Consider the following 23,304-nt stretch of genomic DNA (forward strand, 5'->3'; position numbering starts at 1 on the left):
AGCTGGGCCCACCACCCAAACAGTCCCCAAGCACTGCCTCCACCCCCCACCCCCAGCCCAAATCAAGCCGCAAAGCCCCGCTCCGGTGCTGACAGGGTGGAAGGAGCCGCTTCCGGCCCAGGCCACACCCCCTACCAAGGGCACTCTGCTAAGGATAGCGAGGTGGCTCCGATGTCTGACTCAGCCCTCCCGCCCAGGGCCCACCCCTCAGCCCTCCCCCAGACTGGGTGGGGTGATACCCATGGAAATTTCAGATTTCCCAGCAGCAGCGTCTTCCTCCAGGAGTCTGATGCAGCTGGGGCCAGAGTTGAGGAACAAAGAATCTTGCTGAGCCCTGCCTAGGCCCTCACCCCAGGGTCAGGAAGTTTGGAGGATGAGGCTCTTCAGCCCTGAGGTCAGCAGGGATAAGTGGGCAGATTGGCGGGTGTTCAGAAGGGCTGGACTGGCCTGTCCCTGGTCACTGGGCATCCCCTCCTCCAGTGGCTGGCAGGGATTCCTGGGGGAAGAGACAGAAAAGCCCCCATCCCTGCCCCATCAGTCAGGTCAGCCTGGGAGCCCAGGGTCTGGCTCTCTGCCACTCTCCTCAAAACAAATGTCATGGCTTCTGCAGCCCTTGGAAATTGGAGTGGGTGAGCCGTGGCCAGAGCAAGACCTGTGGGAGACAGGACTATGCAAGAAGCAACTCAGCTGTGCCCTCCAGTGGCGGCGCTCCTAGCCTCTCCTTTGCCCTCTGACCTTTCTCAGCCCTGCCAGTCAGTGTTCACTTGAAGTCAGAGCAGGGGTGGATTAATGAGCAAGGGGCTTGGCCTGCCTGCCCCAAGCAGGGGTCAGAGAGTTCAAGACCTGCTCTCAGCTCTGCCTCCCCTGGCCAGGTTTCCCTAGCCCTGCCCTGTGCCGTGGCAGTACACCTGCTTCCCATCTGCGCCCTCTTCCTGACCTTGCTCGGCGTGGCCCTAGGCTCCAGGAGCGCTGTGGTACCCAACCAGCCCTTCACCACCGTCTGGAATGCAAACACCCAGTGGTGCCTGGAGAGGCACGGCGTGGACGTGGATGTCAGTGTCTTTGATGTGGTGGCCAACCCCGGGCAGACCTTCCTCGGCCCTGACATGACCATTTTCTACAGCTCCCAGCTGGGCACCTACCCCTACTATACGTCTGCTGGGGAGCCTGTGTTCGGTGGCCTGCCCCAGAATGCGAGCCTGGATGCTCACCTAGCCCGCACATTCCAGGACATCCTGGCTGCCATGCCTGCGTCTGACTTTTCGGGGCTGGCAGTCATTGACTGGGAGGCCTGGCGCCCACGCTGGGCCTTCAACTGGGACACCAAGGACATTTATCGGCAGCGCTCACGGGAACTGGTACAGGGACAGCACCCTGACTGGCCAGCTCCGTGGGTGGAGGCAGCAGCCCAGGACCAGTTCCAGAGGGCTGCCCAGGCCTGGATGGTAGGCACTCTCAAGCTGGGGCAGGCACTGCGACCTCGTGGCCTCTGGGGCTTCTATGGCTTCCCTAACTGCTATAACTATGACTTTCTCAGCCCCAACTACACAGGCGAGTGCCCACTGGGAATCCGTGCACAGAACGACCAGCTGGGGTGGTTGTGGGGCCAGAGCCGTGCCCTCTACCCCAGTATCTACATCCCCGCAGCGCTGGAGGGCACAGGGAAGGCGCAGATGTTTGTGCGGCACCGAGTGGGAGAGGCGTTTCGTGTGGCTGTGGGTGCTGGGGACCCCAGTCTACCAGTGCTGCCCTATGTCCAGATCTTCTATGACATGACGAACCGCTTTCTGCCCCTGGTGAGTTTCCTTCTGCGACCCTGCCCACCTTGTAGCCTACCTTGTAAGGCATTAGGTCCAGCAACTGATGTCACATAACCTTGTGGCGCTTTCATTCATTTATTCTTATGTTCTTTGAACACCTGTTGTGTGCCAAGGTCTGTGCTAGGCACAGACGATTCAGCATCCATCAGGATGCATTTCCCGCCTGCGTGTAACATACAGGTTCGAGTGGGGACAGGCCGGCCTCTGGTCACCAGGTGGGGATTATGAATGTGGTCTCATCCAACGGTGTTACAGCAATCTGCTGTGGGGAGGGAGAACCCACGGAACTGTGCTGTCCCCGTTCCCCAGGATGAGCTGGAGCACAGCGTGGGAGAGAGTGCGGCCCAGGGAGCAGCAGGAGTGGTCCTCTGGGTGAGCTGGGAGAACACGAAAACCAAGGTGAGCTCAGGCCCAGGGTTGGGACAGAGATGGGCTGAGGAGAACCTGGCCCAACCTTTCTGCCCCTGCAGTCCTGGCTGGCCAGCCGGTGAGGGCTTCAGTGCTCTAGGTGAGCCCATGCATGGCTATGGTGTCCCTGACACTCCCCCTCCTACCCAGGAATCATGCCAGGCCATCAAGGAGTACGTGGACACCACACTGGGACCCTTCATCCTGAACGTAACCAGTGGAGCTCGTCTGTGCAGTCAAGCCCTGTGCTCAGGCCATGGCCGCTGTGCCCGGCGCCCCAGCCACCCCGAGGCCCTCCTCATCCTTAACCCCACCAGTTTCTCCATTGAGCTCACACCTGGTGGTGGGCCCCTGACCCTACGAGGTGCCCTCTCACTTGAGGATCGGGAACGGATGGCGGTGGAGTTCAAATGTCACTGCTACCCTGGCTGGAAGGGAGAATGGTGTGAGCAGCAGGGCACATGGTGATTGGCCACACACCAGGATAGACACATTGAGCATCACCTAATGCACTCTGGGCCTGGCCAAGGCTTTCTCAAGTATAGGCACAGTTACACAAGTCATGGTCACAGGAATACACTCAGCCACCATCATGAGCACAGACCTGCATATGCACACATTTTCCAGATGGTGAGAGTTGCACAAGGAGTTAGTCTCCAGCACCCACCCAGCAGAGTCATAAGCATCACCTCCAGACACACTGAGCCAGTCTTTAAATTGCAGCAATCACAAAAACTGACATATCGAGCACCTACACTTCACAAGTCCTCTGCTAAGCATTTTCAGTAGGCTCATCGTTCAGCCCTAACGCGGAGTTATGAGGACACTGGGCGACTTATAGGAAGCGAAAGCACTTTGCCAAAGGTTGCACAGCCAAAAAAAAAATGGAGAAGCTGAGATTCGAACCCAGGCTGTCTGCCTGTCCAGGTAGAACTTTGGCTCCTACTGTGTTGTTGGTATCCAGCCCTGTATGTAGCCTAATCCGCGCAGAGGCACCAGCCCTGCAAATAAGATAGAAATGATTTTTACTTTGAAGAGCTTGTTTATTGAGCCCCCAAAACGTGCAGGCTCCGAGAGCCAGAGGACACAGGAAAAGCGCCTTTCAGATCTGACGTCTGTCCGAGGGCGGCTGCTTCCCAGGGTGGGGCCCAAACTGCAGGAGGAAACTCCACCTGGCGGTTTCCACGCTTGACCCGGGCGGAGGCCGGCGGGAGGCGAGACCAAGAGGCGTGGGGCGCGAGACCCGCCCGAGCCCAGGGCGAGGCGGAAACGGAACCAGCTGGAGGAAGGAAGGGCCTGCGCCCGGCCCAGGTCGTGGCACGTTGGGCGCCAGCAGGGGTTCGGTGGAGCTAAACTGAGGCGGAACCTAAGCGGTGACGCGTGGAACCAGACACTGGGACTGTATGGGGAGGGCCCAGGAGAGGCGGAGCCAACGGGAGACAGGCAGGTGTTGAGTCTGAGCGAAGACGCGCAGCGAGCTGGGCAGAGGCGGAGCCAGCGCGGAGGCGGAGCCTGCGTCGGGTCCGTGTTTTGACTCCCGGGCCGGGAGGCGGGGCCTGGCCGCCCAGGGAAACTCAGGACCTAGTTAGTGGTGGGCACGGGCCGCGTCGTCTGCACTGCGTCCGCCGAACCGCTAGGGGACAGCGCAGACGGACGGAGGAATCCCACCCAGAGACAGATCCGGATCTGTGCGAAGCCTGGACGCTCAGCATCCTGGAATCCGGCTTCAACATGTTAGTACCGCCCCGTCCCCACGCGCGGTGTGTTTGTCCTCATTGTCCCCCGTTTTTCTCTCCGTTCCGCGCGGGAAATCAAGTGGCTGTGCCGCCCCGCACCCTTTCCCAGTGTCTTTGGTTCCCTCCCAGAGCATGCCGAGCCACACCCACCCAGCGGCAAGCTCCCGAGTCCCCCAACCCCCAGAACTCCACGGCTTATGGCCCACTGGGGGGGAGGGGGAAACCGGGGCACAGGAGGGACTGTGCTGTCTCTGAGAACCCAGGAACCCCGCCCACAGTGGGATGGGTCGGTACTGAAGGGGTTAAACTCGCGGGGAAACTTGGGGTTGCTGGCCTAGAGGCAGATCCTGCAGCTTCCTCCCTCCTGGTCAAGAGGTGCGGCTGCTGCGGAGGTAGCTGGTTGCAAGTGGGGGACTTATATCCTTCTGAGCGGAATGTGGCGTGAGGGGAAGGGGCTGCCTGTTACTGAAATTGGTCTCAAGCTCAGAGGGCCAGTGCGAAATTGGTCTCAAGCTCAGAGGGCCTTTCTGGGGGGAGGTGGGGGAAAGGAGCCAGGGGGTCCCCTCCAGTGAGAATGTGAGTAGAGTGGTGGGGCCCAGCGCCTCCCCCAACCTCTACCGCCAGAAATTCCCCCAGCATAGACCCTCCTGCCCACAGGGCTTGGGTCTAGATGGGAAAACAGTGGAGTTTAGGTGCAGAAGGGCTGGTGGGCCCCCAACCTAGTGGCCGTTGGATCCCCTGTGGATGTAGGAAGGAAGCTGTGGTCCTTATCTAGGGTGGCTGCGAAACTCAGGCCACCAGGCTTGCAGGAACCACATTGCTGTGTGACTGGAGCCAGGCCCCTTGCTAGTGTTGTTGGGGCCCCATCTGAGGGGACAGTTGGGTTCACAAAGTGTCCTGAAAGATGAGGAGATGTGACCACAAAGCAGAGGTTGAAATGATGCCCTTGCTAGCTTTTAAGATGGAGAGGGGACCACAAGCCAAAGAAAACAGGTTACCTCCAGAAGCTGAAAAAAGGCAAGGAAATGGATTTTTCCCTAGGGCCTCCAGAAGGAACCAGCCCTTCAAAACCGTGAGTTTAGCTCAGTGAGACTCATGTCAGATTTCTATACTCCCAAACTATTAAGATAATGTTTGTGTTATTATAACACTAAAAACAAGAACAACAAAAAACTGTCCTAAGATGGACAGTATCAGGGAGGGGGCCATGGGCTGTGTGTCTCAGGCAAGGAAGACCGGACCATCCATGGAGGGGGAAGCAGCCTGTGAGTGGTGCCCCAGGATCAGTTAAGTGGTGGGAATGGCCCAAGAGGTTAAAAAGGGTGACCTGGAACTTAGGGAAGGGAGGAGCCAAGGCGCTCCTAGGGATAGCTGTGTTACCTCTGACTGGAGCCTTCGGTGGGTTTAAGCAGAGGGTCACTATGTCCAGTTTGCATGCTTTGTCTGATCGTGTAGAGCTGGATCCACTGTCCTGGGGACAAAATTGTAGCCAGGGCAGGCTAGTGCCAGGACTTGGGGTTCTGTCCCAGCCTTTAGCCCTCGGCCTCTGTCTACTATGGGGCAGGACACCCCAAACCCACCCCCTACTGTCTGCCTGAGTCAGCTCCCCCAGGTGTGGGTCTCCTCTACTTTACCGGTACAGTCTCGTAAGTATTGGACGGAGGTGCAGCTCAGCTAGCCCCTAGCACTTTGTCAGTCCTCTGCCCCAACCCTGTCTTCCCTCCTGACACAGCCCAGCACGACTGTTATCCACAGAAGGAGGAGTACCTTTGTGGTCTGAGGAGATGCCACTTCCTAAAGACGTTGTTGGCATTAACCCCCAGTCTGGCCCTGAGCCACCTACAACCCAGCAGCAAATGACCCTGGCTCCAAGCCTGACTCAGTTGAGCCTGAATCTTTTTTTTTTTTTTTTTTTTCTGAAGCTGGAAACAGGGAGAGACAGTCAGACAGACTCCCGCATGCGCCCGACCGGGATCCACCCGGCACAGCCACCATGGGGTGACGCTCTGCCCACCAGGGGGCGATGCTCTGCCCATCCTGGGCGTCACCATGTTGCGACCAGAGCCACTCTAGCGCCTGGGGCAGAGGCCACAGAGCCATCCCCAGCGCCCGGGCCATCTTTGCTCCAATGGAGCCTTGGCTGCGGGATGGGAAGAGAGAGACAGAGAGGAAGGCGCGGCGGAGGGGTGGAGAAGCAAATGGGCGCTTCTCCTATGTGCCCTGGCCGCAAATCGAACCCAGGTCCCCCGCACGCTAGGCCGACGCTCTACCACTGAGCCAACCAGCCAGGGCCTGAGCCTGAATCTTACGTGTAGACCAGAATTGCCTCTGAGTTTTGGCCTAGCCACATTAACCCCTACGCACCCTAGACCTCACCCACTGGATGGAGCTGATCCTGATGACCAGCCCAGCTGAGCTGACTCTGGTTCCTGCCTGCTAGCCAGAGCTGACCCTGAGATCCAACCTGGCCAAGAAGCCTGCCCACCAGCCGGAGCTGACCCTGAGCCCCAGGCTCGCTGAGCTGACCCCGGCTTCTGCATGCCATCCTGAGATGACCCTCAGTCTTGGCTCAGCTGAGCTGACCTTGGATCCTGCACACCAGCGGGAGGAGACCCCAGTCCCCAGCCGAGCTGGGCTGACTCTGGAGCCTGTGCACTGCCGACCTGAGCTCCTGGATGCCTGCGCCGACCTCATCAATGAGCAGTGGCCCCGCAGCCGCGCCTCCCGCCTGCACTCCCTTGGCCAGTCATCAGACAACTTCCCTCTCTGCCTGGTGCTGCTAAGCCCCCACCCAACACCTGGGAAAGCCTCCATTGTGGTGGGACATGCTCGTCTGTCGCGGGTGTTAGACAGGCCTCAGAGCCTCCTAGTGGAGACTGTGGTGGTGGCCAGGGCCCTGAGGGGCCGTGGCTTTGGCCGCTGCCTCATGGAAGGTATCGAAGTCTTTGCTAAGGCCCGGGGCTTCCGCCGGCTTCACCTCACCACCCATGACCAGCTGCACTTCTATGCCCACTTGGGCTACCAGCTGGGTGAGCCCGTGCAGGGCCTGGCCTTTACTAGCCGACAGCTGCCTGCCACTCTGCTCAGTGCCTTCTCCAGGGCCCCTTCCCCCCGGCCACCCTGCAAGGCCCCCAGCCTGACTGCCCAAGTTTCCCCAAGAGCCCCCAAGGGGCCGTCATTGCCACCACCCCCTCCGCTGCCTGAGCCCTCGCCCACTTCGCCCTCACCTCCAGCAGGGCCCCCTCCACAAAGCCTGATGCAGACACGATACTATGACCTGAGAGGATGCCCCATATTTTGGATGGAGAAGGCTCTATGAGGGCCACCTAGGGCAAGGCACTGTCTTTCTGGTCCAGTGGACTCTAGGACAGTCCCCGCCCCAGCTCACTGACTGGACCTCAGCCTCTGGCTCCTGGGGGCAACTGAGCCTGGGCAGTTTTCCTGAGTGCCAGTGAGGCCAGTAGATGGCTCCCTGGCTGTGGCTCGGAGCTGGCAGGGTGGCTGAATAAAGCCTTCTGTTGGGTATGGCTATGACAGTTTATGTTTTTTGTGGGGGCTTTCTTTTCATATTTTTGACTATTTGTGGATGCCCACACTCCATCTTCACCTCCCAGCCTCATCTTTGGTTCCCTATCCCTGCAGGCGCCCCCAGATCCACTTGGGTCTATCTGTGGAAGGATACCTGCCCTTTTCCCCTCCCGCTCTGCCAGGCCCAGGAGAAAAGGTGTCTGTTCCCTTCCGCATTCACTGACCACCTGTGTGTCAGGCCCTGAATGGGGCACAGACTAGGAACTAGACAAACAGATAAGATCTTGACCCAGGGAGACAGAGGGGCACTCAGTGGAAGAATCCGTGCTGGGACGGTGAGAGCCCAAGTGCCCTCACTCCACCTGGAGGTCCAGGAGCCCTCCCCCGGGAGGTGAAGTCACAGCAGAGACCTGAGTGTTGAGTAGGCAAGGTGGGGGCTGAGTGTTTTGGGGGCAAGAAATAAGATGGGCAGGGGAAAGAAGGAGACTTGTGAGTGCTGTGGGTGGGGAGGTATCAAAGGTGGAAAACATGGGAGGGGAGGCCGGCTTAGGGTGTGGCTGCTCCGAGAGGCCTAGGAGACCTGTTGGGGACCATACTTTTCCCCGTCTGTCCTCCCCTTTGTGGGGAGGGGCTAGGGAGGTTTTCCCAGCTTCCTCTGCTGTGTGGATGGTAGAGCCTTGGACTCTAAGCTCACACCTTCTCTCCTGCAGGTTTCCATTCCTGGGGCATAACCATGCAGCTAGCCGCAGCCCTCCTGCTGGCGGTGGCCCTGTGTCTGGGGCGTGGCCAGCCCCTACGGCAGGCCCCCGAGCGCCCCTTCTCTGTGCTGTGGAATGTGCCCTCAGCACACTGTAGGACCCGCTTTGGAGTGCACCTGCCACTAGAAGCCCTGGGCATCACTGCCAACCCTGGTCAGCGTTTCCATGGCCAGAACATCACCATCTTCTACAAGAACCAGTTTGGCCTCTATCCTTACTTTGGACCCAGGGGAACAGCTCACAATGGGGGCATCCCTCAAGCTGTGCTCCTTGACCGCCACCTGGCACGGGCTGCTTATCAGATCCACCGCAGCCTGGGACCTGGCTTTGCTGGCCTGGCAGTGCTGGACTGGGAGGAATGGTGTCCACTCTGGGCTGGGAACTGGGGCTGTCGCCAAGCCTACCAGGCGGCCTCCTGGGCTTGGGCACAGTGGCTGTTCCCCCACCTGGACCCCGAGGAGCAGCTCCACAAGGCCCGCACTGGCTTTGAACAAGCAGCCCGGGCACTGATGGAGGGCACGCTGTGGCTGGGCCGGGCCCTGCAGCCCCATGGGCTCTGGGGCTTCTATCGCTTCCCAGCCTGTGGCAATGGCTGGCACAGCATGGCTTCCAATTACACAGGTCGCTGCCATGCAGCCACCCTTGCCCGCAACACCCAACTGCATTGGCTCTGGGCTGCCTCCAGCGCCCTCTTCCCCAGCATCTACCTCCCACCCAGGCTGCCGTCCACTCACCACCAGGCATTTGTTCGCTACCGCCTGGAGGAAGCCTTCCGTGTGGCCCGTGCTGGGCACCCACACCCCCTGCCTGTCCTGCCCTATTCCCGCCTCACACACCAGAGCTCTGGGAAATTCCTGTCCCAGGTGAGTGAAAGCTGGTGTCTAGCAGGGAGGCAGGGCCCCGTCATAGAAAGGTCTGTGGGGGATGGTCCTGTCCTGGAGCACCTGAATGGTATGGCTCTGCCTTGGAAGATCTTGCGGAAGTCAAGCCTTTAGTGCCCTGCTCTGAAGGGAGACATTCTCTGAGTGGAGGGCCAGAGAAGCCACTCGGAGACTTGGTGCCAAGGGGCCTTACACTAGAGGTGAAGTCAGATCATGGCAATGAACTGGGACATTTTTTGGAAGTTGGAGGTAGGCCCAGATGGATCAAGCCAGCTTAGCCCTGGCTTAATAGCTCTCTGCTTCCAGGACGACCTTGTGCAGACCATTGGTGTGAGTGCAGCGCTGGGGGCAGCCGGCGTGGTGCTCTGGGGGGACCTGAGCATCTCCAGCTCTGAGGTGATCACTGCCCCCTCCACACTGCCACACGGCCCATGGTGGGGGAGAGACCATGTCAGGGCCGTGGAGCAGGTGCATTGATACATCCCTCCCCTTTCCTCAGGAGAAGTGCTGGCATCTTCATGACTACCTTGTGAACACCCTGGGCCCCTATGTGATTAATGTGACCAGGGCAGCCATAGCCTGCAGTCACCAGTGGTGCCATGGCCATGGGCGCTGTGCCTGGGAGGACCCAGGAGAGCTGGAAGCCTTTCTGCACCTGCAGACAGATGGCAGCCATGGAGTTTGGGAGTCCTTCCACTGCCACTGTTACTGGGGCTGGGCAGGCCCCACCTGCCAGGAGCCCAGGACTGAAGCTGAGCCTGAAGAAACAGCATAAAGCCAGAATTCGCCCGAGCAACCGTCTTGTCCCTGCTACCTTTTCCCAGAATTCTTGAGGATTCTGTCCTACTCTTGCCAGTCCTCCTGTACACACACACTGCTTCCCATGGGATCCCTGGAAAGTGGAAGGAGCCAGAAAATTTTACACTATTTTAAAACCAGAGGTCCTCTGAGATCACCTGATCCCTCCTAGGAAGGAAGCAGTCCCAGGAAGAGACAGGATTTCAGATGGTTAGGTTGCCATCCCAGGGCTCTGACACATCACTGGGTCCATGGTGAGGTCGCAGGAGACCTGTCCAAAGGCAGGTGAGCCTCAAGATCTTGGCAAAGGCCTGTATGTGCTAAACTTGTTTGTACTTTGCTTTCATCATAAAGTCATTTTATTTCACTCTCTGAGGTGTGGTGGTTCACCATGTTAGCCCAAGCCCCCATGCTCATCCAGTCTCAAGTGTCCTGCTGAAAGTGCACAGATATGCAGGTCCTGCGTGATGGGCAGCTCGGCTTCAGACTTAACGACTGTGCCTGTGTGCATGTGGTGGGGCGGGGGAGATGGAAGACAGAGCATTGTAGGTGCACAGTTCAGCTAGTGTTGTGGGCTTAAGGGTCACGGGAATAGACTACAGTTCCCGAGGTGCTCTGCGCCCAACCGGCCTGTGGTAACCTGCGCCCACAGCCCCCTGGGAATAGTAGTTTCGGCCGCGTGGCTGTGAGTCTGAACGGAATGGCCCGGAACTCGCCTTCCCGGCAACCTGTCTAGCTGGGCGGGGCGCTTCGACCGGTTTGGCAGGGCGGGGCGCCTAGCGAAGATGGTGGTACCGGCGGCGTGTGGCTCCCGTCGTCTGTCCAAGTCTCAGCTCAGTGCACCAGCTGGCGTCTCGCTGGTCTGGAACCCCAGCCCGCCGGGTCCCTGACCCCGCGCCCCCTCGTGCCCTATTCTCGGTATGCCTCGCGCCCGTAAGGGCAGTGCGCCCCGCAAGGGCAGCCAGCGCCGCAGAGGCGGTAAGTGTGGGCAAGGGGCAACTGATGAACGGCGAACGGGGGACCCTGCCTGGGTCCTCATCGGTGCCCCTGAAGGTCCTGAGCGGGAACCCTCCAAGAACCAGCCTGGCGCTGCTTGGGCAACTTCCCCGCTTGCCAGCACGTGCCCCAGAAGACAGCGGCCACGTGTGCGCTCAACTTGAGTGCGCTGCTCGCGGGTCTGTTGCCTGCGCTCCCGACCCGAACGCGATGGGCACCTCCCGGACTCTTCCTCCCTCCCCATTGCTCATTCGCCCCAATTGCCTGCTGTGGCTGAAAAACCCCCAGGACAGAATAGGAAGCTCCCCCCTTCCCCAGTCCCTGATCCTTTCTCGAACTGACTAGGAAGTTGGTGGGAGGCCTGGGGGAGAAGTGAGGAGAGGGCGACAGGGAAGCGACAAGACTTCTAGGGCTTTGGTGGACCTGGTTAGAGGGTGGATAAGGGCGCTGGAGCCTGAGGCAGTCCTGAGACACTTATCAGAGTCGACCAGAAGAGTGTCGACTCTGTTTACTCTGCAGGGATGGGGTGCCTGCTAGCCACCGCCCTAATGGTGCTTGGGTGGGAGGAAATCTAAGAGGGTGGTGATATTTCGGAAGGACTGGTTGTGGGGGGAAAGTTCACTGAGTGGTGTCAGTCTCAGATTTAGGGACCCACAAAGCGCAAGGTTGGGGTTTCTGGGTGAGTCCTGAGAAGGTGAAGAAAAGAGAACCATGGAGAGGGAACAAGCTGTGCAAAAGACTGGCATCTGGAGGGACCAGGTACAGTGGAGCAGATGAGAGGAAGCTGGCTGTTTGGGCTGGTAGGGTAGAGGAGATGAGCAGAGGCCTGCGTGGGTGCTGAACTTTGCCCGGCAGGCACATGGAGTATGTAGTTCCTGAGAAGTAGGATCAGCCTGGTGACCAGATCCCATTTAGGGCTCAGTTGTGGGAGCTGCCCTGGTCGAAGCAGAACCTACATACAGGAGTGTTCAGTTCTGCTGAGCCTGACATTCCCTTGTGTTCACACATTGGCAGGGGCTGTTGCAGTCAGGGGCCACTCCACTTTCTGCAGTTCCCAGGGACAGGAGGAACCTTTGGGGTTACCCACCCAGGGCTAAAGGCCTGGGATGGACCAAGGGAGCTCAGAAGACAATATGCTTGAACCCTGGGCATCCATCCAAATCCACTAGGAACTGGGCTTCTGCCCTCAGGGCTGGTGGGTGACCTGGTGAGCTTGTTGGTCCACAGAGTCATAACTAGTAGCTTATTTAGTCATTGCCTTCACTTGCCCTACCCAAAAGAAGTGCTTGTGCATTTTTTTTTTCTTTTTAGCAAGGGAGACAGAGGGACAGATAGAGACAAACAGGGAGAGAGGTGAGAAGCATCAGCTCTTCGTTGTAGCACCTTAGTTGTTCATTGATTATTTTTCTCATATGTGTCTTGATTGGGGAACTAGAGCCGAGCCAGTGATCCCTTGCTCAAGCCAGCAATATGGGGTCATGTCTATGATTCCCCCACTCAAGCCAGTGACCTCAGGGTTTCGAACCTGGGTCCTCTGCATCCCAGGTTGACACTCTATCCCCTGCACTACTGCCTGGTCAGGCGCATTTCTGTTTTACAGAGAAACTGAGGCTTTGAAGGCTAGGCACCTGTTCTGTTTATACCCCTGTTAAGATGTGCAACTGTGAACCCGGGTCTGTCTGACTCTAAGTTCTTGACTCTTGCCCTAGACATTTGGGGACATAATCAGGGCTGGTAGCTGAGCTCCCCCAGGATCTGCCTGGGTGTGCCCCCACTTTCTGCAGTTCCCAGGGACAGGAGGAACCTTTGTGGTTATCCACCCAGGGCTAAAGGCCTGGGATGGACCAAGGGAGCTTGACTGGGCCACAGGCGTATATGGGGCTTGTGCAGTGTCTTCTGCCTCTGTCTGGTTCTCGGTCTGCGGGAGGCCCTATTCACCAGACCTGCCAGGTTTCCTAGACTGCTGCCAGATGCTCTCCGACAGGTAGACCTCGCTCTCTCTCTCTCCTGCTTTTGGGTTCAGAGTTCTTTGCGTCAGTCCCTGTGCCTCCCACCTCAGCCTTGATTTTCTTATCCCTGAGAGGGGCAGCATTCTTTCTTTTTTTTTTTTTTTTTTTTACAGAGGCAGAGATAGACAGGGACAGACAGACAGGAACAGAGAGAGATGAGAAGCATCAATCATCAGTTTCTCGTTGCGCATTGCGACTTCCTAGTTGTTCATTGATTGCTTTCTCACATGTGCCTTGACCGTGGGCCTTCAGCAGACCGAGCAACCCCTTGCTGGAGCCAGCGACCTTGGGTCCAAGCTGGCGAGCTCTTTGCTCAAGCCAGATGAGCCCGCGCGCGACCTCGGAGTCTCGAACCTGGGTACTTCCGCATCCCAGTCCGAGGCTCTATCCACTGCGCCACCGCCTGGTCAGGCGGCAGCATTCTTTCTTGCGGGGTCATGAGACTGGGTGAGGTGCCCCCAGCCATCACTCATCAATGGAGGCAGGCCAAGTGCCTTGTTCTACCCTCCCCAGGCGCCCGGGGCAGCACCCAGGCCGACTCAGGTTCCAGTGAGGACGAGGCGGCCAGCGAGGCCCGCAGCACCACCAGTGACTGCCCCAGCCTTCTGAGCACTGCGGCAGAGGACAGCCTTGGTGAGGGGGCTGGGGGTTTGGCAGGGACTCGAGGGCTCCATGGGCTAGGGCCAGAAGCAGGGCTGACCAGCTGGCCTTGCAGGGGGGGATGCCGTGGATGAGCAGGGCCAGCAGGAGGACCTTGAGGAGAAGTTGAAGGAGTATGTGGACTGCCTCACAGATAAGAGGTACCCTGACTGCCAGCCCACCCCTACACCCGTGTCCCTCAGCCCGTGCCGGACATGACCCGGGTAGGACTAGCCCACAACGCCCTCCCCCTTTTACCCCAGCGCCAAGACTCGGCTGGGTGCTCTTGACAACTTGCGTCTGGCCCTGGCGTCCCGTCTCCTCCCCGACTTCCTGCTGGAGCGCTGCCTTACCCTGGCCGATGCCTTGGAAAAGTGCCTCAAGAAAGGTTGGCTGTGGGGCCTGGATGGGACCTGAGATGGCCAGGTGCTGACCCCGTCCACTGGCTGACTGAAAAGCATCCCTGCAGGGAAGGGCGAGGAGCAGGCCCTGGCCGCCGCCGTGCTAGGCCTGCTCTGCGTGCAGCTGGGTCCTGGGCCCAAGAGCGAGGAGCTGTTCCACAGCCTGCAGCCCTTGCTGGTCTCCGTGCTTAGTGACGGCACAGCTGTCCCTGCTGCCCGGCTCCACGTGAGTGTTCCGTGCTCTGACCCCTTCTCTCCCCCAGTCCCTAAGCGGAGAGACTCCCTTACTTGGCAGGTGAGCCCCCACAGCTGAGAACCCTCTGACCCTGGCCTGGCTCTGTCCTTCCAACAGTGTGCTTCTGCTCTGGGCTTGGGCTGCTTCGTGGCTGCCGCTGATGTCCAGGTAAGTGGCCTCTGGGCACAGGTAGGAGAGTCTGCAGGCCCCAGCTCTGCCTCTGAGCCACTCCACGGCTTTTTCTGTGCCCCCAGGACTTGGTCTGTTGCCTTACCTGCTTGGAAGGTGTTCTTAGCCGGTCCTGTGGTGTAGGTGGCTCCACGGCCCCTGCCAGCCTGCATGGCCTGTTCTGTGCCACCCTGCAAGCCTGGGCACTGCTGCTCACCATCTGCCCCAGCACCCACATCAGCCACATCCTTGACAGGTAGGGACGACTGCCCCCTGGCTATGGAGGGGCAGGGAGAAGAGCCCCCCCCTTCCCCCTCTCATACACAGAGCTCAGCTTGCCCCCCTCCCAGGCAGCTGCCCCGCCTGTCCCTGCTCCTGTCCAGCGAGACTGTGAGCCTGCGGATTGCTGCTGGGGAGACCATCGCGCTGCTGTTCGAGCTGGCCCGGGACCTTGAGGTGTGAGGGGGGGGGCGGGGACCTGCCCATACCACCTGCCCCCCCCAGGCAGAAGCAGGGGTTACCCCAGGAAACAGGGCAGCCTCGGTTACTGTAAAGTAGAATAGCCCCAACACATAGGTGCCAGGGGTTGTGCTGGGGACCCTGAGCAGGGGTGTCTGGCCGAGGGCGGGGCCAAGGAGGATTCAAGGGGCCAGGCAGAGAAGAAAATGACTCCCTCAGTGAAAGGAAGGGTTTGGGCAACCCCACGGTGCAGCGGGCAGAGCTCAGGCTTCTGCTCACGTGACCTCCGCCGCTCCCCCTGCAGGAGGACTTTGTTTACGAGGACATGGACGCCCTCTGCAGCGCCCTGCGCACTCTGGCCACCGACAGCAGCAAGTACCGCGCCAAAGCCGAGCGCCGGCGGCAGCGCTCTGTCTTCCGGGCCGTGCTGCACTGTGTCGAGGTGTGTGTGACAGCGCGTGTCCCAGCCAGACTGTGTCCCCAGGCACAGTCCCCGAGCCAGTCCTAAGGGCCCCTCTGCCTTGCAGGGCGGCGGGTGTGAGGAAGAGACAGTCCGCTTCGGCCTTGAGGTGCTCTCCGTGGACAGCTGGGCTCGGCGCCGCGTCTACGCCGCCTTCAAGGATGTGCTGGGGTCAGGCATGCACCACCACCTCCAGGTGCAGAGGCAGGCATGGCGGGGCAGCCAGCTGGTCTGTTTCGGACCGGCCTGAGGTCACTGTCCTCTTTGCCTCTAGAACAATGAGCTCCTCCGTGACATCTTTGGCTTGGGCCCTGTGCTGGTTCTGGATGCCACTGCCCTGAAGGCCTGCAAGATGTCACGATTCGAAAAGGTTTGCACCCTCGGGCACCTTTCTTTCCCCTCCATTCCCACTGCCCAGAGCGCTGCAGGGTCCAAGGGGAAGTCCCAGGCCTCCCCTCCCTGGCTCACCAGAGAGAACATCGCTCTCTGCTTCCACCCCAGCACCTGTACAACGCCGCTGCCTTCAAAGCACGGACCAAGGCCCGAAGCCGCGTGCGGGACAAGCGGGCAGACGTTCTGTGAGGCAGGCCCAGCCGGAGAGGAGACTGTCCGGACCCGGTCCCGTATTTTAACAGAACAGTGCAACAGCTGGTCCCTGCCAGAAATTGCCGCTTTATTTTTTTAATGAGTGAACCAAAAACAGACATGGGGGCGGGTAGCTGGAGGAAAGGTCACGTGGGGTCCTGGCTCTCGGCCCTGTACTCAGGCCCGTGGCCTCTTCCTGCCTTGTCTCAGGCCAGGCCAGAGGTGTACCTATCTCAGGGCTGCGGGGCAGGCAGGAGAAGGCTGCCCCTTCCTCTCGCCCCTTTCTCAGGCCTTGTTCCCCTGGGAGGAACCACTTCCTTGGGGAAGGGGGAATGGCATCTGGACAAATGTCACAACCACAGGTGGGGAGGTGATGCTACCTGGGATGGATTTATGTGCTATTTAAAATATATTAGAAATAATTAAACTGAATGCTCAGCTTTCTGTGGCTCTGGCTTCTGGGCGTTTCTGCCTGCCTTCTCCCCATCCACCACCCCGAGCTCGGGCCCAACTCCGTCTTCCCAACTTTGTCTCACTTTTGCCCTCGCAAGAATCTCTCCCCAGGTGGCCCTCCTCCTACTCAGAGCCTAGTCTGTATTTTGAGAACTGAGGCTGGACCCCCATTGAAAGGCTTCGCAGCCTGACCAGGCAGTTGCACAGTGGATACAGCATTGGACTGGGATGGAGAGAACCCAGGTTCAAAACCCCGAGGTCACTGGCTTGAACATAGACTCACCAGCTTGAACGTGGGGTTGCTGCCTTGAATGTGGGATCATAGACGTGACCCCACGATCACTAGCTTGAGCCCAAGGTCGCTCGCTTGAGCAAGGGGTCACTCACACTGCTGGAGTCCCCGGTCAAGGCACATAGGAGAAAGCAATCAATGAACAACTAAGAAGCCACAATGAAGAATTGATGCTTCTCTGCCTGGCCAGGTGATGGCGCAGTGGATAGAGTGTCGGACTGGGATGCCGAGGACCCAGATTCGAGACCCTGAGGTCGCCAGCTTGAACATGGGCTCATCTGGTTTGAGCAAAAGCTCACCAGCTTGGACCCAAGGTTGCTGGCTCGAGCAAGGGGTTACTTGGTCTGAAGGCCCACGGTCAAGGCACATATGAGAAAGCAATCAATGAACAACTAAGGTGTCGCAGTACGCAACAAAAAACTAATGATGCTTCTCATCTCTCTCCGTTCCTGTCTGTCCCTGTCCATCCCTCTCTGACTCTCTCTGTCTCTGTTAAAAAAAAAAAAAGAATTGATGCTTCTATCACTCTCCCTTCCTGTCTCTGTCCCTATCTGTCCCCCTCTTTCACTATCTCTAAAAAAGAAAAGAAGAAAGAAAGAGGCTTGGCAAAATTAGGGTGACTGGGGTGGGGCAGCTGTTTCTAGACTTCTGAACCTACTGTTTGGGGGAGACCAGAGCGTGCTGATAGCCACAGGAGGAGCCAAGAGGCTGGTATCACTTCCTCTGACCTTGGGCCACCCAAAGCAAGGCCTTGGCATGGGAGGTTTGGCTAGAGCCTGGCCGGAAGAAGCTAGGAGAGGCAGGCAGCTGGAGGGCCCAATCAGGTTCTTATACAGAAATCTCACCAAGGAAGTAGTGTGGAGCAGCAGTGGGAGAAGAGACACCTGCCAACGGCCACTTTATTCCCCCAACAACCCCCCAGGTCCAGGGCCAAGTGGCATCTCAGCTGGGTGCTCTGGCCTCGCTGGAGTTGAGCCTCCGCAGCTGGCTGAGGCTGGCCAGCCGGAGTCTGAGTAGCGTCTCCTCATGCGTGTGCAATGTGTGTGCCAGCATGCGTAGGGATTCACTCTGCAGCACTGCAGACAGGCGAGAAGGGAGGATTAGCAGACCATGTGCCAGCCCACGACTCCACCCATCCAGCTCTGTGCCACAGGGTGCTGTGAACACCCACCCAGCCCTTCACTGCCTCGGCCACTGCAGTTGCTCCCTCCGGCTGTACCGAAGGGCCTCCTCGCTCCGCTCCCTTGCCCGTGGTTCCCACTGGCCTTTTGCACCTGCATACCACTTAGGTAGACAGCCAGCACGGCAAGCGCGAGGCAGGTGAACACGAACAGCGCGAGCAGCAGCAGCAGGAAGCCCGCGTGGCTGTGCACAGGACTGCACCCGGGCTGGGCGCACAGCGATGGCGGCAGGAAGCCCAGCAGCTCGTCCCATGGCTGTGCCTCCTCGGCCAGGTAGGGGTGCAGTGAGCCTGCAGGGCAGATGGGGCACCAGGAGGGCAGTGGGTGCGCCCGCTTTCCTCTCCTCCCAATACACCCATCCTGCCCCCTGCCCCCCTCACCTCCACTGTGTAGGTCGCTGATGGACTCCACCCGGTGCAGACGCACCTCCTGCACGTGGTTGGGAGCCAGTGACGCTCCGTTCCCAGGGCTCAGCTTCGGTGCCAGGGTGTCTGCTGGGGCAGCATAGGGTTGATTCATCCAGTGGGTTACCCTCTCCCTTTTCCTCAGTGGCTTTCAGAGGCAGCACGGGCTCAGAGAAGATGGGGACAGTACAGAGGGACATGGGGCTCCTAACCCCCTAAACCCAACTCAGGAGTGATTCTTGACTCTGGAGCCAGGATGACCCCAGAACCCCGCAGGCCTGATTTCACCCACAGTAGCAGGAGGCGTACTGGACTTGATCACGTTTGTTTCCTTCCAAGCACCTCAGGGACTTTCAGGGATTCTTCTTCTTGCACATTTCTAGAGAAGAGTTTATCAGACTTGGAGGAGTAGACCCACAATGCACGAAGTTCCTTCCTCCCTCTCCTGCTATCGGTTTTCTTTGCAGACCCTGAGAGTTAGCATCAGGCCGGCCGGCCATCTCCTGGGCCTCAGCAGAAGCGGCGCCATGCTGGTTGGCAGTGCCTTCCCCTCCTGGCCTTGGCTTTGTGTCCTTTAACCTACTCCGTGTGATTCTGCTGTGCTGCTGTGAATGCTGCTGTTGTCACAGCAGACCTGCCTGTGTTATCAGACTGTTTCTCAGCCCTCTGAGGCCTTCCTTCAGGAGTCCCTCTGCGGCTACCTGGGCACTTACATCGCTGCTAGTTCCATTCAGAAACGAATAGCCCCTAGAAGAGGATGTGCGTCATTGAGTAGAGAGGTTTCTCCCAATTTCCCAATAGCTAATAAAGGCTGATGCCCAGAAGCGGAATTGCTGGATCAAAAAGCAGGGACTTTTTTTTTTTTTTTTTTAAGCTGTCCTCAAATTTTCCTCCAGAATGGTTATCCAAAGCCCCCCCCCAAGAGGTACAATATTGCCACCATTAGGCATCTCCAAGAAAAAAAAATGTATATATCATACATGTATCTACATATATTTGCTAAGCTGGGAGATGAGAAAAGGACTGGTTTGACCCATTGGGTCTCTGCCTGAAGGGCCTCATATGTGTGGCTTCCTAATTATCGATTCACAGCCTCTGCCCAGTCAGTCACTGGGACCTGTGTACTTTTCCTGGATTTTAATTACTTATTTTTGGATCCATCAAAGTGTTTGTCATTTCTAAAAATTATATTTTGTTTTGGTTCTTTGACATGATTTTTAAAATAAACAACTCGTAGTCCTTTAAGGCCCCCAGATGCCCGGCTGGGAGCTAGATCACAAAGTGGGGGGCACAGGGTGAGCGGGCTCTCTGGGTACATCACTTTCCGAACAGCAACTCGTTCTTCATGATTTGCCTGAAACTGACCCTTGGTGCGCTCAAAAGTAATACCAAACCGGATGCTGCTGGTGTTACGTCTCTGCGGTGTGTTGGCGGTCATATTAAATTCCCTTTTTGCACTTGGCTGTACTTTTCTCTCATTTTCTAAATTGAACTCAGATTTTCTTTGCTACCAGGAGAAACATACAGTAAATATCATTTTTAATTTTATTTTTTATTTTAGTGAGAGGAAGGGAGGCAGAGAGACAGACTCCCACATGCACCCGGACTGGAATAACCTGACATGCCCACCAGGGGGCGACGCTCTGCCAATCTGGGGCCGTTGCTCCGTTGCTCAGCAACTGAGACATTTTTTTTTTAGCGCCTGAGGAGGAGGCTAGGAAGCCATCCTCAGCTCCCCAGGCCTACTTGCTGGCACCAATTGAGCCATGGCTGCGGGAGGGGAAGAGAGAGAGAAAAGGAGAGGGGGAAGGGTGGAAAAGCAGACGGTACGTTCTCCTTGTGTGCCCTGACCAGGAATCAAACTAAAGACATCCACACGCCTATGCTCTACCACTGAGCAAACCAGCCAGGGCCAAATGTTAAGACCCCAAGTGGAGCCTGGCCTGTGGTGGTGCAGTGAATCAAGTGTCAGCCTGGAATGCTGAGGTCTCTTATTTGAAACCCCGCGGCTTGCCTGGTCAAGTCACATACGACAAGCAACCAATGAACAAGGAAAGTGGAGCAACTATGACTTGATAGTTCTCACTCCTCACCCTCTCTCTTCTCTCTGTAAAATAAACAAAACCTTTAAAAAAATAAATAAAAGCTTGACCTGTGGTGGCACAGTGGATAAAGCGTCGACCTGGAACGCTGAGGTTGCCGGTTCAAAACCCTGGGCTTGCCTGGTCAAGGCACATATGGGAGTTGATGCTTCCTGCTCCTCCCTCCCCCTTCTCTCTCTCTCTCTCTCTCTCTCACACACTCTCTCTCCTCTCTAAAAATTAATAAAAGAAAAATTAAAAATAAATAAATAAATAAAAGACCCCAAAAGGGGGTAACTTTCCACCCCAAACCCGTCCAGGGGCTGGGCCAATCACATCTAGTGTAAACTATTTTTTAAATTAAATGTATTGTGCTGGCCAGATAGCTTGGCTGGTTAGAACATTGTCCTGAAGTGCAGATGTAGCTGGTTCACTAGCCAGTCGGCCCATACAGGAACAGATCAATGTTCCTGTCTCTCTCTCTCTCCTTTCCTCTCTCACTAAAATCAATAATTAAAAAAAAATTTTTTTTAATTTAATTTATTGGGCCTGACCAGGCGGTGACGCAGTGGATAGAGCGTCGGATTGGGATGTGGAGGACCCAGGTTCGAGACCCCAAGGTCGCCAGCTTGAGCGCGAGCTCATCTGGTTTGAGCAAAGCTCACCAGCTTGGACCCAAGGTCGCTGGCTCGAGCAAGGGATCACTCGCTCTGCTGTAGCCCCCCAGTCAAGGCACATATGAGAAAGCAATCAATGAACAACTAAGGAACCACAACAAAGAACTGATGTTTCTCACCTCTCTCCCTGTCTGTCTGTCCCTATCTGTCCCTCTCTGACTCTCTGTCACACACAAAAAAAATAAATTTATTGGGTAACATTGGTTATATGCAGGTTTCAAGTGTACATTTCTATGATACTGCAGTGTGTGCCCACTGCCCAAAGTCAAATCCTCTTTGTCACCATATATTTGATCCCCTTCAGATACTGAAGGGGTGGTGGGGCGAGTTGGGCAGCGCAGCCAGGCCGGAGCTGGGGAGCAGCTGGTCCTGAAGCTTCCTGGGGCCCTGCTCTGGCCTCCGAGCCTCCGCACTTCTTGCATGTGGTAGGGAAGTTAGGTGAGGGCAGTCTTAACTAGCAGTCAGTCTGACCAGCCCAAAGACCTCAACCTTTCGCCAGTTGGGGCTACTCGGCCCAAGTTGGATGCAGCCAGAAACCTGTCCACTCCCAGTTCCTGGGCCATGTGCCCAAAGGCTTCCTGCAACCACTGCCCACCCCAACCCCAGCTTCCTTCCTGGAGGAAGAGCTGAGCTGACCCGGCAGCAGCCCGACCCACACCCACTTGGCCACAACCTGTATAATTAGCCCTCCTCACCCTGCGTGGCCCCCCAACCCCTCCCTGCTGTCCCTAGCAAGGGAAACAGGCAGGGCCAAAGGTGAAAGATCCCAGGCATGGCAGGCCTTCCTCCGTGTACAGGGTGCAGGTCCCATTACTTGATTTGGGACATGGTGACTGATGAGTGACAAGAAGGTGAGGTCAGTGAGATAGGGGACAAGATTCCCCTGGTGCACAGGGTCATAATTCTGGGGCCTTGCCCAGTCCCCCAGTCATCTCCTACCTTCGTGAGTCTCCTCAGGCATGATGGGACGGGCAGTCGGGGGGCCCAGTGTCAGCACCCAGTAGCAGGAGAGGATGGAGGCAGCAGTGGCTTCTCCGACAACTGAGGAAGGCCTGGCCACCTCCTCGTCGGGGCCTAAAATAGACCTGAGCTCAGCCCACTGGGCTATATTTAGAGGGGACAGTCTCAGACATCCAAAGGGGGGGTGACCCACATGGGCCAGTGTGGACTATTGACCTGGTGATGGAACCCAGGCAGGGGCTCACCTCCACTAACCAGTGCACGTGCCCAGAGGCTTTCCTGGGGAACCCCGCCGCTCCCATATATACATGGGCCTGGTAGTCTTGTTTGAAAAAAGATTTTATTGATTTTTAGAGAGTTAGAGAGTGGGGGGAGGGGAGGAGAGAAAGGGAGAAAGAAAGGGGAGAGGAGCCAGAGCATTAACTTGTAGTTGCTTCTTATATGTGCCTTGATTGGGCAAGCCCAGGTTTCAAACCAGCAACCTCAGCATTCCAGGTCGACGCTTTATCCACTGCGCCACCACAGGTCAGGTGGGCCTCAGTCTTCAGCCAAGCTGCCTCAGGCGCACTGCCAGCAATACCCCCCATGTGGAGGCCACGGCATGCAAGGAGGCCCTGTGCCTCTCCACCCCCAGGACCCCTACCCCAGCTGGGTCACCTCTCCAAGCAGATGCAGGATAAGCACCCACCACTGTGATCTACAGGCACCAGGGATGGAGGGTGATGGGCAATTGGAGTCTAATGCCATGAGGACTCAGAGAACCCTAAAAAGGGGCAGATATCCCATATATGTGGGCACCCATGCTAGTCAGTGGGAGGCCCTAGATTGAAAGCTGATACAAACTAAGCCTACAAGCTTGTGGGAAGCATTGCCCCCTCTCTGACCTGTTTCCTCATCTGTAAGTCAGAATAACAATGGTTCCTCCCTGCTGCGTAGTACTTGTGAGATTGGAAATACAACCACATGTCTAGCACTCACTCAGCACAATGCAGTTTTAATGCTCCCTCCTTTTCACAAGAGCGCACAGTTCACACGAGGTCATTTAAGGACACAGGGCACCACTTAGCCTTAAATGAAGGAAGTGGTCCAGCTTAGAGCCCACTCTCTGCTGTTAGGCCCCTGGGTCACTTCTTCCCAATCTGGACAAAGTGAGACAGTGAGGCTCTGCCTCCTAAAACATCCCAAATCCATTACTCCACCATATTACACTGGCCTCCTTGACATTTCTCAAACACAGGAAGCTTACTTATGTCCACCTCAGGACCTTAGCACTGGCTCTTCCCTTCTAGAATGTTCTGCCCTCCCTCCCAGATATTTCCATGGCTGGCTCCTTGTCATTTAGCTCAAATGTCACCCCCTTAGTGAGGTCTTCTGC

General features: G+C 57.3%; 4 protein-coding genes across 13 annotated transcripts; 3 read left to right on the forward strand and 1 right to left on the reverse strand.

Annotated features, from left to right (window-relative positions):
- The first annotated feature begins 191 nt into the window (after positions 1-191).
- Positions 192-3,256, forward strand: HYAL1 (hyaluronidase 1). 6 transcript variants are annotated; one of them, XM_066244360.1, is made up of 4 exons: positions 192-394; positions 873-1,796; positions 2,130-2,219; positions 2,379-3,256. In XM_066244360.1, exons 1-4 carry the CDS (start codon positions 374-376, stop codon positions 2,694-2,696), a joined length of 1,353 nt encoding a protein of 450 aa, XP_066100457.1. In that variant the 5' UTR covers positions 192-373; the 3' UTR covers positions 2,697-3,256. The 6 variants fall into 6 exon arrangements, with proteins under 6 accessions (XP_066100457.1, XP_066100458.1, XP_066100460.1 ...); XM_066244361.1 differs by having other exon boundaries at positions 197-394; positions 1,124-1,796; XM_066244363.1 differs by having other exon boundaries at positions 202-394; positions 1,648-1,796.
- Positions 3,257-4,318: 1,062 nt separating this feature from the next.
- HYAL3 (hyaluronidase 3) lies at positions 4,319-10,299 on the forward strand. Its single transcript, XM_066244358.1, is given in 6 exon segments — positions 4,319-4,339; positions 6,409-6,897; positions 8,203-9,113; positions 9,438-9,527; positions 9,631-9,873; positions 9,875-10,299. Coding segments are annotated over 5 exon segments (1,716 nt in total). The 5' UTR covers positions 4,319-4,339; positions 6,409-6,515; the 3' UTR covers positions 9,965-10,299.
- A 397-nt stretch (positions 10,300-10,696) lies between these two features.
- On the forward strand, positions 10,697-16,325 carry IFRD2 (interferon related developmental regulator 2). Of its 2 annotated transcripts, none has more exons than XM_066244849.1 (12): positions 10,697-10,907; positions 13,448-13,567; positions 13,650-13,734; positions 13,837-13,961; positions 14,043-14,200; positions 14,327-14,377; positions 14,464-14,633; positions 14,728-14,833; positions 15,141-15,278; positions 15,364-15,492; positions 15,571-15,666; positions 15,798-16,325. In XM_066244849.1, the coding sequence occupies exons 1-12, from the start codon at positions 10,850-10,852 to the stop codon at positions 15,876-15,878; spliced, it is 1,317 nt and encodes a 438-aa protein (XP_066100946.1). In that variant the 5' UTR covers positions 10,697-10,849; the 3' UTR covers positions 15,879-16,325. The 2 variants fall into 2 exon arrangements, with proteins under 2 accessions (XP_066100946.1, XP_066100947.1); XM_066244850.1 differs by having other exon boundaries at positions 15,364-15,467.
- A 795-nt stretch (positions 16,326-17,120) lies between these two features.
- LSMEM2 (leucine rich single-pass membrane protein 2) lies at positions 17,121-22,019 on the reverse strand. Of its 4 annotated transcripts, none has more exons than XM_066244855.1 (4): positions 21,909-22,019; positions 18,188-18,298; positions 17,909-18,097; positions 17,121-17,702 (listed from the first exon to the last, which is right to left on the reverse strand). In XM_066244855.1, the coding sequence occupies exons 1-4, from the start codon at positions 21,928-21,930 to the stop codon at positions 17,569-17,571; spliced, it is 456 nt and encodes a 151-aa protein (XP_066100952.1). In that variant the 5' UTR covers positions 21,931-22,019; the 3' UTR covers positions 17,121-17,568. The 4 variants fall into 4 exon arrangements, with proteins under 4 accessions (XP_066100952.1, XP_066100951.1, XP_066100948.1 ...); XM_066244854.1 differs by having other exon boundaries at positions 18,188-18,301; XM_066244851.1 differs by having other exon boundaries at positions 18,188-18,590.
- Between the last annotated feature and the right edge of the window lie 1,285 nt (positions 22,020-23,304).

Source organism: Saccopteryx bilineata, chromosome 10, assembly GCF_036850765.1.
Source record: "Saccopteryx bilineata isolate mSacBil1 chromosome 10, mSacBil1_pri_phased_curated, whole genome shotgun sequence".
NCBI lineage: Eukaryota > Metazoa > Chordata > Mammalia > Chiroptera > Emballonuridae > Saccopteryx > Saccopteryx bilineata.

Coding starts and splice junctions, on each gene's coding strand:
- HYAL1 (XM_066244360.1), top strand. CDS start 374: ATGAGGCTCTTCAGCCCTGAG. Junction 395..872: donor TGAGGCTCTTCAGCCCTGAG/GTCAGCAGGGAT, acceptor TCCCCTGGCCAG/GTTTCCCTAGCCCTGCCCTG. Junction 2,220..2,378: donor GGGAGAACACGAAAACCAAG/GTGAGCTCAGGC, acceptor CCTCCTACCCAG/GAATCATGCCAGGCCATCAA.
- IFRD2 (XM_066244849.1), top strand. CDS start 10,850: ATGCCTCGCGCCCGTAAGGGCAGTGCGCCCCGCAAGGGCAGCCAGCGC. Junction 13,735..13,836: donor GACTGCCTCACAGATAAGAG/GTACCCTGACTG, acceptor CTTTTACCCCAG/CGCCAAGACTCGGCTGGGTG. Junction 13,962..14,042: donor GGAAAAGTGCCTCAAGAAAG/GTTGGCTGTGGG, acceptor GCATCCCTGCAG/GGAAGGGCGAGGAGCAGGCC.
- LSMEM2 (XM_066244851.1), bottom strand. CDS start 18,326: ATGAATCAACCCTATGCTGCCCCAGCAGACACCCTGGCACCGAAGCTG. Junction 18,098..18,187: donor CAGCGACCTACACAGTGGAG/GTGAGGGGGGCA, acceptor TCTGCCCTGCAG/GCTCACTGCACCCCTACCTG. Junction 17,703..17,908: donor GCTGGCTGTCTACCTAAGTG/GTATGCAGGTGC, acceptor GCCTGTCTGCAG/TGCTGCAGAGTGAATCCCTA.